This window comes from Oryctolagus cuniculus, chromosome 1 (genome assembly GCF_964237555.1).
Source record: "Oryctolagus cuniculus chromosome 1, mOryCun1.1, whole genome shotgun sequence".
NCBI classification, from domain to species: Eukaryota; Metazoa; Chordata; class Mammalia; order Lagomorpha; family Leporidae; genus Oryctolagus; species Oryctolagus cuniculus.
In genome coordinates this window covers 225,036,192-225,048,891 of record NC_091432.1, presented here as the reverse complement: position 1 = coordinate 225,048,891, position 12,700 = coordinate 225,036,192, and the positions used below count along the sequence as shown (strand labels likewise).

Genomic DNA, 12,700 nt, shown 5'->3' with positions numbered 1-12,700 from the left:
TAGGTTGTAGGAATTTGTGGCAGCAGTGGTTATAAGCATAGGTTGTTGGGGTCTTTCTTTCTAAATTGCTCAGTCTCATATTTTGCTATAGCAATAGAAAGTAGACTAAGACAGTGTGCCTGGCTGTAAATATATTTTTGTCATTCTGCTTAGCATTTGGCAGATTCTTTCAATCTGACAACTGTGTACTTATATTCTGGAAAATGATTTTAGTTGTTTCATTAGCTCCTCCTGTCCTCTCTATTCTTTCTGGAGTTCCTATTACTTAGCTGCTAGAAGTCCTGACCTGGTCCTCTTTATCTTGTTCATTTTTCTCTTATTTATCATCACTTTGTCTTTTTGCTCTGCTTTTTTGAAGATTTACTCCACTTTATCGTCCACATATTTTTATTTATGCTGTCATGTTATTAATATCCTAGAACTCATTTTTTTCTCTTTTTTCTATCTTATTCTTGCTCTATGGATGCAATTTCCTATCTTTCTTTTTTCTTTTTTTGACAGGCAGAGTGGATAGTGAGAGAAAGAGACAGAGAGAAAGGTCTTCCTTTGCCGTTGGTTCACCCTCCAATGGCCGCTGCGGCCAGTGCGCTGCAGCTGGTGCACCGCGCCAATCCGAAGCAGGAGCCAGGTACTTATCCTGGTCTCCCATGGGGTTCAGGGCCCAAGCACTTGGGCCATCCTCCACTGCACTCCCTGGTCACAGCAGAGAGCTGGCCTGGAAGAGGGGCAACTGGGACAGAATCCGGCGCCCCAACCGGGACTAGAACCCGATGTGCCGGCGCCGCAAGGCGGAGGATTAGCCTATTGAGCCACGGTGCCGGCCCAATTTCCTACCTTTTTGAGTATATTAATGAAGGATTTTTTTTTTTTTTTGGCAGGAGGAGTAGTCTTCACTTTGTATAGTCTGTTTCTTCCAAGTTTTCTGTTATTTTTGTTTGTTTCCCTGAATATTTTGGTTCCTATCTTTCATTTAGAGGTCTTTAGAGATGGTACTTTTTTTTTTTTTTTTTTTTTTTTTGCTCTGTTTGGGGAGGGCAGCCCTTTGGAATTTCAGATTTGGACTTTATTATATTTAAGATGCTAACTAGATATACAAGTAAGGGTTTTGCGTAAGGTGGTTAAATGTATGATTCTGGAGTTTAGGGGAGATCTAGGGAATTAAATGTCGGTGTAGTGGTGTAAGCAAATGATACTCAAGTGCATTGAATTACATGAGATTGCCTAATGAGTGAATGTAGATAGAAAAAAGGAGTGAATTCTAAACTCTTAGCATGTTATCATTCAAGGGGAGATCTTGCCACCAGAGATATAAATTTGAAAGTCATCAGTAAAGAAATGGTGTTTGAGTATTCTTTCTTATAAAGGAAACAGAAGGAATTACAGTTTCCTATGGTCACTTAAAAAAAAAAAAAAACACCTCAGTTGAAAATCCTGCTGAATTTTGTATCTCTGATAAAAGCACAGATAAGAATTCTCCTCATTCTCACTTTAAAGGCTAAGCCAACTGCACAGCAACCAGCAATTCAGTGAATTTTCAACTAACAATCATTTTACCTTGCTCCCTACACCAGGGAGTGTTTAACAATGTCAGGAACATTTGTTGACATAAAGGCTCTACTGACATCTAATGGGTGGAAGCCAGGCATGCTTCTAAGCTGCACAGGCAACAGCTCACTACAAAGAATCACACAGCTCAAAATTCAGTAGCACTGTGCATGAGAAACATTGAGATAATCTCACTGTATTATCTTGTTTATTCTGCTATTTGTCAGAAATCGGGAGAAACAATTCTAAACATTTCAGTATCTGAGGATGTCAAATGTTTATGACCTAAGTTACACACTGATAATAATATGAAATTTGACCAGGAGATTGTTGGCTTTTTGCTTTTTTTTCTCTGTCACTGTGTTTGCTCCTCCTCCGCAACAGTGTAAACAAGAAATACAAATTGTCTTTCTGGACCTGGGTTGTGAAATCCTTATGAGGAGCTCACACAATGGTAAATATACCCTTGAACTAAAGCATTGGTTTTTGTTTCCCCCCTGCAGATGTTTTCAATTACTGAGACAATTGGCCAAAAATAAAGGCACAGTTACAAGCATCCTCATCAGACATGAGAACATTTTCTGTCACATCTGCCTGTAAATGTTCTGAACTATATTGATGCCAGATTTATTGGTCGTGCCAGCTGATCTATAGATTCTTTTGTGTATTAAACCAACCTTTTTAATGCATTGTGATTTGTGATTTTCCTGTCATTGTCCCTGTGGTATCCTGCTTGATTTGGTTCAGAACTCAAACAATTAAATTTTTTTTTTTTTGACAGGCAGAGTGGACAGTGAGAGAGAGAGAGAGACAAAGAGAAAGGTCTTCCTTTGTCATTGGTTCACCCTCCAATGGCCGCTGCCGCCGGCGCGCTGCGGCCGGCGCACCGCGCTGATCCAAAGGCAGGAGCCAGGTACTTATCCTGGTCTCCCATGGGGTGCAGGGCCCAAGCACTTGGGCCATCCTCCACTGCCTTCCCTGGCCACAGCAGAGAGCTGGCCTGGAAGAGGGGCAACCGGGACAGAATCCGGCACCCTGACCAGGACTAGAACCCGGTGTGCCAGCGCCGCAAGGCAGAGGATTAGCCTATTGAGCCACGGCACCGGCCTCAAACAATTAAATATTAGCCTACCATAGAGCTGCCATTGTGGCACAGAAGGTCAAGCCAACACTTGTGTTGCAGCCTGCCATATGAGTGCCAGTTGTAATCCCCACTGTTCTACTTCCTATCCAGTTCCCACAAATGTGACTGGGAGTGCAGTAGAAGATGGCCAAAGTACTTGGACCCCTGCTACCCACATGGGAGACCAAGATGGAGTTCCAAGTTCTTGGCTTTGGTTTGGCCCAGCTTCTGTGGCCATTTGGGGAGTAAACCAGCCAATGGAAGATTCATACTCTCCCTCTCTCCCTCCCTCCCTGATTGCCTCTCTCTCTCTCTCTTTCTCTCCCTCTCTCTCTCTCTCTGTCTCTTCCTCTCCCTCTCCTTCTGTAACTCTGCCTGTCAAAACAAATAAATAAGTAGAGAGTGACATTGTGGTTCAGCAGGTTAGCTGCTACCTGCAAGGCTGTCATCCCTAAGCCTAAGACAGCTAATACCTTTATAGCTTCTTTGTCTGTTTACTGGTTATTGGAAGCCCATTTCTAAGCCCAGATTCCTGGAAACATCTCAGTATCTGGCAGATTGCTCTGGGATTTCAGATCTGCTCTAAAGAGGATCAGTAGAGGCCTCACGAGCCCCAATTCAAAGGAGACCCATGCCAGGGAAGCCTCGGAAACATTTCCTGACCCAAGACAATCCACATATAGTCCAGGATGATAATCTTCTCCCATTGTGCCTTAAATTTAGAGTAGTTCCCTATTAAAAAAAGCCTAAAATAACCATTCTCATGCAAGTGGTGTTTTGAGATACTGCTCTTAAAAGAAACCCATAAAGTGGAGAAGAAAGCATGATAGGGCAGGACAAGAAACTAAGCAAATATGTGGTTTCTCCTGAGGTCTAGCATTAGCCTCATCACAGCCCACAAAGTTGTCCCACCTTGAGGCAAGGGAACTAGCCTGTTGTATCCCCCTGAATCAGTCAGTTATTGGTTGTGGACCAATCCCAGGGAGAAGGGGTAACTTCTAAGGCATCTTCTAGGCAGACTGTATTCTCTAGCTGAGATGAATAACCTGGAGAAAGGTAGAGTTAGGAAATTTAAGCACCCAATATTCACAGCATCTGTAGAAAGAGTATGCTGGCTCAGCAAAGATGATCTGGTCAGGGCATCAGCTGTATCTATTATGCCCAGAAAATGTGCGTGACCAGAATATTTGGTGTTCATGTCCAGCTTTGAAGCATTTTCCTAGAGACTCCTACTTAGGATATTTTTTCCAATTTGTTTGTCAAAATCAGGATTCTCCACTTTGAAGTCTACAATTACCTATGGATATTAAAAGGTTGTCATTTAAATTTTTAGATTTGCTTCTCACTGACTCTACTATCTGATATTAATAATTAACCTGAAGACTAATTTAACCAAAATTTTCAAGCTGAGTTCACAAAAAGAAGGGCAGTTTAAAGAAAGTTTGTGTTAATGATCTAATGCTATCCTGGCCATGGATACTTTAAGCATACTCTGTGTTTTCTTCTACTTGGGAAGAAGTTGGGGACAGGAACAAATGTAAGTGAAGGGTGTATTTTCATTTGAAATCCATCTTTGTTGTGTATGTACAGAAAGCAGAATTCAATCAGTGTTACATGAAATTAACTTCCTGCCTTTTTAGAATGCCAAGTGAATGTCCTCTATTCTCTAGCACCTGGTGGTTTACTCTTTTTTTTCTTTCTTTCTTTCTTTTTTAATCTGAGTGCTTTGGGAGCTTTGTATAACTTATGTTCTGATATTCTCTGTTTTACCCAGGCTCTTACCCTTGCTTCTGGACAAGAGTAACTTCCAGATTGGTGTTTTCTTTGAAAATAGATTCTTAGGGGGGCCGGCGCCATGGATAACTTGATTAATCCTCCGCCTGCAGCACTGGCATCCCATATGGGTGCTGGGTTCTAGTCCTGGTTGCTCCTCTTCCAGTCCAGCTTTCTGCTGTGGCCCGGGAGGGTAGTGGAGGATGGCCCAGGTGCTTGGGCCCTGCACCCACATGGGAGACCAGGAAGAAGCACCTGGCTCCTGGCTTCGGATTGGAACAGCTCCAGCCGTAGCGGCCATTTGGGGGGTAAACCAATGGAAGGAAGACTTTTCTGTCTCTCTCACTGTCGAACTCTATCTGTCAAAAAAAAAAAAGAAAAGAAAAGAAAATAGATTCTTGGGGACCTATGTCATGGCGCAGCAGGTAAAGCTGCTGCTTGCAACACTGACATCCCATGTGGGTCTGGTTTGTGTCCCAGCTGCAGTGGAAGATGGCCCAACTGTTTGGGACCTTGCCACCCACATGGGAGACCTGGAAGAAGCTTCTAGCTCCTGGCTCCATCCTGGCTAGGTGTGGGCTATTGTGGCCATCTGGGGAGTGAGCCAGCAGATAGAACATTCTCTGTCTCCTGCAGTGCCAGCAATATGGGTGCCAGTTTGAGTCCCCACTGCTCCGCTTCTGATTCAGCTCTCTGCTATGGCCTGGGAAAGCAGTAGAGGATGGTGGCCCAGGCCGTTGGGCCCTGCACCCATGTAGGAGACTAGAGGAAGCTCCCGGTTTCTGGGTTTGGATCAGCCCAGCTCCAGCCATTGGAGCTATTCAGGGAGTGAACCAGCAGATGGAAGATCGATATCTCTCTCTCTCTCTCTCTCCCTCTCCCTCTCCCTCTCCCTCTCCGTAACTCTGCCTTTCAAATAAATAAATAAATCTTAAAAAAAATACTGATAATTCATGTTGATTCTCCTAGGGTAAATTTTTTAAATTGTCTATTAACAAATTGACTATATTTTACTGTTTTAACAGGTATGTTGTCACAGCACCTAAAGTATTCTATGTTGGAGCCTCTGAAAATGTAGTAATTCAAGTTTATGGATACACAGAACCATTTGCTGTGACTGCTGCTATTAAAAGTTATCCAGATGAAAGTTTTGTATATTCTTCTGGCCAAGTTACTTTATCCCCAGAAAATAAATTCCAAAATTCTGCAAACTTAACTGTAGGTATTCATCTCATATTTTCTTCTATATGTCAAATGTTTCTTTATAAAATATATACATAGATAACAACATTGATTCCTTTTAGATATGTGGACACAAATATGCTATATATCATGCAATAAAGTGAACTCACTAGTTGATGTGAGATTAAGCACCATTATGTTTATATATATATATATATATATATAAAATGGGAAATGTTAAATGGTGAATCTGTTTCTGATTTGGGGATAATATACAGGTAAGGTAAAAGTCTGAAGTAGGTAAAGGTTATTAAGATGAAAGATTTGGCGGCGTGAGTTGAAAACTATCAATTGACTCATAAGTATTTCAAACTTACGTGATAAATACTAAGAAGAGATCATGTAGATGTTAAAACTTAATATAATATTAGGAATGCACACACACAAACATGAGTTTGGCTCTGTTGTTCTAAAGAATTTCAGAAAAAGGAATGGAGAACATTTTTAGCATTTGTTTTCCTAACTACAAACCATAAAATACTAATTCCATGGTCCTCTAAAATATTTTTTCTAAAATATGAAATTTTTTATATTTCTCTTTGGACTTTAACCAAAGTTTCTTTCAAATAAGTTTTTCAACAATGTATAAGGAAAACTAGAAGTGCGTACAACCATATTATTATAAAATACTGACCCAATGCAATGTATTTGAAGAGAGCCATATACAAATTATATAATGACTAATACTTAAGAAAAAACATTGGTTAAAAATGATTTAGACTTTCAGCATTTCTAAATATAAATATGAAGAGCATTTAGTTCATTTGCAATATTATGAGACAAGTCACTGAGTACTTTCTATGTGAGTTATGAATCCTCCCAATTCTCCTTCCCCTCCATTGCTGATAAGCATTTGAACTTTTGATCATTTGTCAGTGACTTTTGGTGTTTTGTCTGTTAAACATTGAATTTTTTTCAGTGATTGTCATTTAAATTAGAGATTAAATCTGGATTAATTTTAAAGTAACTTTTAAACTAAATTTGATAAGAAAATACAAATCAGAGGTATTTCCATAGAAAAATGAACTGTTTTATTTTACAAAATATTTATGTTTGTTAGAATATAAAGAGTTATTCAAATTATTAGCATGGATACATAAAAGGCAATGCTTTTATTATTTTAGAATTATAATAGTCCTCCACTAAATTTTTTTAAATAGATACAACCAAAAGATTTATCTGAAGCTGCAGTTTCACATGTGTATTTAGAAGTTGTATCTGTCCATTTTTCTAAAGCAACAAAAATTCCACTACGCTATGACAATGGATATCTTTTCATTCAGACAGACAGATCTGTTTATAACTTGGATGATTCAGGTAATATAACGAGGTAATTTTCATCCAAGGGAAGGGGGTGAGTACAGTCTCATTTTGGTAAATTACACCTGGCTAATAGGAGTATACTGAAAGCCATTGAAAATGCTGCTGATGGTATTGATGCTAACTTCTTGATAAGTTGATGATGGTCACCATAATTTTAGCAGTAGAACAAGGTCTCTGTCACTATACATGAAGCTCAGAGTTAGAACTGTCTCTTGGATACCTGGTCAGAGGATGTGTCCAAGGAAAAAGATCATTCTTGTGAGGCTTTCTCTCTCCCAGGTGTTTAAATAGTTAATCACACCTTTAGACATGCAGATTCTTGCCTGCTTCTTCCTTCTGAGTTAGAGAATGTTTCATTGATTGGGTTCTAGTGACACAATTAGTTCTTCCACCTCTATTTACAGAATTTCAGATACTAGATTCTTTTTTATCTAGCAGCGATTTAAAAATACAAAAAGTGAATTAGAAAATAGTAGTTCCTAATAATCTGATTCATATTTTAAATACATAAGTCAAACAATTTTTTAAAATCCATTAAGCAAATATTTTATGAAAAGTATTTTTTTTTCCACTATACTATAAAGGCAAGCTGTGACATCCTGATTGATCCTTTCTTTTAAGCTTGGATATTGTTTTGGACTTTGAAATTTTTCTGTGTCTTGTTTTACAGCATTATTAATAACTTTCAGTTTATTTAGACTTGGAGTTTCTTACAATGACAATTTTTCTTACAGTGAAAGTTAGAGTTTATTCATTGGATGAAGACCTAAAGCCATCCCAAAGAGAAGTTATCTTAACTTTTATAGTAAGTATACCATTAGGTAAATCAAATTTTGACCCTGGCATTTCTATTATAAGAACAAAGTTTTAATTATTATAAAACAAGTCACATATGCATTAATTTATTTTGTCAATATTGAATAATGGAAAACATTTATTCAGCATCTACTATGGGTATAATCTGGCAGTTTTATACTTCTCTTATCCTAAATAATAATTTTTCTGTGTAAAATAAATGTTAGTTGAAATATCTTTGAAAACTTCACTAAAGAACAGCGTTTGGTAGCCCTGTCTCTAAAGCAAGTCATATAATCAATTTGTATGCTTTTGCTGTCTGTGAAGCCTGGGCAGATGTGGGAAGTACTATGAGAAGGGCATGGCTTGTTACTGTTGTTACAGCTTTATAATGTCATTATCCTCCTCAATGGATGAGACAGCTAAGGGTTAGAGAAATTCAGTGATCACTGAGATCATTCTGATAACGTTTAGCTGAATCAGGATTCAAACCCAAGCCTGTGTCTCCAGAGTCAACAGTGCTTAGGCTCTCTCTGTTCATTTGGGGGATGATGGGATGTGTCCCTCCATGAACTTTCGAATTTGGAGACCAGGAAAGCACACATAACACACCAAACCAAGTGAAAGAGGATGTAGGACAAATAGCAGGCCAGCTTGAAAGGGAGGCAAAGCTGGAGATGAAGTTCCCCCTCTCTGAGAGGATTACTAGAGGACAAGATGCTAGTCCCAAACTGGGTCTGGAAGGAAACTATGGAGAGGGTTTGATAGAGAAAAGCTGGATTATGTTTCAGGTGTTGTACAGGGGGAGTTGAGTTCTGGAGCCAGGAAGATGCAAGAGGTGGAGACAACTGTGCTGTGACCCCAGCAGACTGGCCTGCAAACACTTTAGGGAGAGCAGTGGCAGGTCTGGGGAGTTGTGGTAAATCGTCTGGCCTCACAGATCCCACCATTCACTGGTTAGAATTTCCTGTGGAGAAAAGACATCAAGCAGGACAGAGGCGATTGCTATGGCACTGTCTGCATGTGTTCAGGTTTGCTGTCAAAGAGAAGAGGGAAGCAGAGGAGCATTTTGGCCATGGAGTGACATTAAAAAAATGGTGTTGTGCAGGTCTTCAAAGAGGGAGGTGCCTTTCTCTGAAGGGAGGAGAGAACCTCCACTTTGACTATGACCTTGTCTAAACAAGATAAGAGTCGGAGAACTCAAGGGGCTTCCATAGCCTTGGAAACTCATGACTGGTGCATAGGGAGATTATTGATGCCATAAACAGGAGTGTCAATTTGTAAAGTCAACAACAGGAGTCACTGTGCACTTACTCCTCATGTAGGATCTCTGTCCTTAATGTGCTGTACACTGAGGCTTAATGCTATAACGAGTACTCAAACAGTATATTTCACTTTGTGTTTCTATGGGGGTGCAAACGATTGAAATCTTTACTTAATGTACACTAAACTGATCTTCTGTAAAAAAAAAAAAAAAAAAAAAAAAAAGAAATTATCAATTCCCAACTTGACTCTCACTGGGATTAAACATGACAATAGGTCTGATCTGATTTCATCATGATTTAAAAAAAAATCATCTATTATTTTTCACTTTATGTTTCTGTGTGGGAACAAACTGTTGAAATCCTTACTTAAGGTATACTAAGCTGATCTTCTGTATATTAAGATAATCGAAAATGAATCTTGATGTGAATGGAAGGGGAGAGGGAGTGGGAAAGGGGAGGGTTGTGGGTGGGAGGGACGGTATGGGGGGGAAAGCCATTGTAACCCATGAGTCGTACTTTGGAAATTTATATTCATTAAATAAAAGATAAAAAAAAAATGGTGTTGTGGAAGATTATTCTAGAATTTCTGTGCAGGAAGGAGGAAGATGGGTAAGACACCTGCTGGGAGTTTAATGTGTCTTAAAGATTTATTAAAAGGCCTTTTTTCCCTAGAAAGTAATCTTTGTTAACCAAACTGCCAAGTGCCAGTTTTTGCCTCAGTGGGAGGCCAGCATCACACATGCTCAGTTTCAACAGAGACTCTTAGAACCTATTAATGAATATTTCTACAAGAACTATAAATCACGTTATGTTTATATATGGCTTCTGTAGTTACAGGTTTTCAAGAAAAGATTAAACTTGCATTTGTTTTTTCTTTTTGCTCAAAGGATCCAGAGGGCTCAGAAGTTGCCATGGTAGAAAAAAAGTTACACTGGAATTATCACTTTTCCTGACTTCAAGATTCCTTCTAATCCTAAGTATATCAAATTATTTGTTGGTAAAGTTATTTCTTATAAAAGCAGTGGATTCACCCAGGGTCACTGAAGAGCCAGTGGAGCTATTACACTTAACTGAAGTGTGCTGATGATGTTGGCTGTTGTTGTCAATCCTAATGAATAACCTAAGGGAAGGTGGCACTTGCTTGGGCTCTTCTGCGTCAAGGCAGGGGGACTGATATAATACTGTCAGCTCTGGGCACCACAGTAGTCATCTCTAATGTAAAGAGCTCTTTCCATGGCAATGTACACACAGTGAACACAGTGGTAATACAGATCCTGGCCCCCAAATGCTGAGAACGCGACAGAAAAGAGAGGAGGGAAAGAATAGACAGAAGATGTCAACTAAGCGTGTGTTTCATTTTCCTTAAAAGTTTTATAATTTTCTCTGACATTTTAGTTCATATTCCCAGAACATGTAAGATATTTTGAAATATGATTTGAGATTTGTATATTATGTAATGCCTTAAAAGTATAACACTTCAAAGAGGTAAGGGAACTGGCATTTATGGATTTCCTACCATGTACCACACACTGGGCTGGGTCATTTATTTATTTGAGAGGTAGAATTACAGAGAGAGGAGGAGACAGAAACAAAGGTCTTCCATCTGCTTGTTCACTCCCCAAGTGGGTGCAATGGCCAGAGCTGGACCGATCTGAAGCCAGGAGCCAGGAGCTTCCTCCGGGTCTCCCACGCGGGTACAGGGGTCTAAGGACTTGGGCTATCCTCCATTGCTTCTCCAGGCCATTAGCAGAGAGCTGGACTGAAAGTGGAGCAGCAGGGACTCGAACCAGTGCCTATATGGGATGCAGGTGCCTCAGGCAGAGGCCTAGCCCACTATGCCACAGCACCAGCTCCCCCTCTGGCTGGGTACTTTATCACTCTCATTTTCAAGATAAGTAAACTAAGGCTCAGAGAAATGTATAGGCCTATCAACTTCAGACATGGTTAAATAATGAGGCCAAAATAGGAATCAAGATCTCTCTGAGGGCAAGGCTTATCCTTGTTCCTGTTTCTATCATACAGTTTCTCTAAAAACAAACTTATGCTTGGAGCCTGTGCTGTGGCTTAGCTGGTAAACAGCCACCTGAAGTGTTGACATTCCATATGTGTGCAGGTTTGAGTCTCAGCTGCTTTACTTCCTATCCAGCTCCCTGCTAATGGCCTGAGAAGGCAATGGAAGATGACCCAAGTATTTGGGCCCTTGCACCCATGTGGGAGACCTGGATGAAGCTCTTGGCTCCTGACTTAGGTTTGACCCACCCCTGGCTGTTGTAGCCATTTGGGGAGTGAACCAATGAATGGAAGATATCTCTCTCTCTCTTTCTGTCTCTCTCTCTGCCTCTCCCTCTCTAGTTCTGCCTTTCAAATAAATAAATAAATCTTAAAAAATAATCTTATGCTGGCTTTGAGTTATAAAATTTCCAAAACTATATGTTTATATCATTGTAGTTGGGTTTAATCTGATCAAATGGTCCTCAAAATGTAGTCTTTTCTGGCAAATTATGTTGTAAATATCTAGTAATCAGTTATCCATCCATTATGATTAAACTCAAGATTGGTTCAAATGACTAATCAATATTTTAAAATATTTTCTACTTAAATATGTATTATGATATACTAGCAAAAGAGCCCATAGCATGAAAATAAATGTCAATATGTTTACAATTTTCATAAAATGCATTTTTAAATAATTTTAAAATGTCTTCCAAATATTGCGTATTAGGTTGTATATAAATCTTAAGCTGTTGCAGGGTCATCTAGGCATGGAGTTGTAGTCAATGGCCTTGGACCAAGTTTGAGTCCCTGCTCTACCATGATACTATCTGTGTGTTTCTGAACAAGTTTTTTTTATCTCTCTGTGGCTGAGTTTTCTGGTGACAAAATAGAGATAATAATATAATGTATTCCATAGTATTTCTGTGAAGATTGAGCCAACACATGCAAAGTAGTTAGAACAGTACCTGACCCATAGTATGTGCTCCTTTGAATATTAGCTACAATCATTGAGTGAATTAAAGGTATGTTACTTGAGGATACCTAAAATTTTTGATGTGTTGCTTTTATAGATATGGTTTGTGGACTATTAAAGCAAAATACAAAGAGGACTTCACAACAACTAGAACTGCGTATTTTGACGTTAACAGCCGTGGTACTGATGTCCTTCCAAGATCTATGGTTCTCTGTTGCTGTTAGAGATTGTCAAATCTGATCCCCTAAGTTCTAGCAGTTGTTTCCTCTGAACTGAGATGATAATGCCACCTCTGAATCTCAAGCTCAGTGCTCCTTCCCATCAGCCCCCATAATCAATGATATGTTTGGGAAATTACAATGTTTGGGGAGCAAAATGTGTTATATGTATTTTGGAGATACTCATTTCAGTTGTGCTAATAATTATACATAGCTACTTTGTTCATTTCTCATGTGAACTTTTTCTAATGTTAGCTTATATGCTCATATGTAAGCTTTATTTAAGCCAATTTTCTGGCAACCAGATTGATCACAAAAGGAGGAGTATTTATAACTTGGAAAAAAGACCAAGCACATGTTAAACTTTGAAACATTTAACATGCTAAGCTACAGCAACAAAATACCCTGTGAAGCAATGTAACTCTACTTTGGAATTGTTTATTAACTC

The 12,700-nt window shown here is 39.3% G+C and overlaps 1 protein-coding gene across 1 annotated transcript in view; it reads left to right on the top strand.

Moving 5' to 3' along the window:
* LOC103352041 (complement C5) overlaps positions 1-12,700 on the top strand; it is a gene marked incomplete at its 5' end in the record, with an annotated part of 65,455 nt that overhangs the window by 6,545 nt on the left and 46,210 nt on the right. The window contains 6 exon segments of the mRNA XM_070056211.1: positions 5,467-5,659; positions 6,844-7,000; positions 7,741-7,811; positions 9,954-9,985; positions 9,987-10,043; positions 12,132-12,214. Of these exon segments, the coding sequence (XP_069912312.1) occupies positions 5,467-5,659; positions 6,844-7,000; positions 7,741-7,811; positions 9,954-9,985; positions 9,987-10,043; positions 12,132-12,214 (593 nt within the window).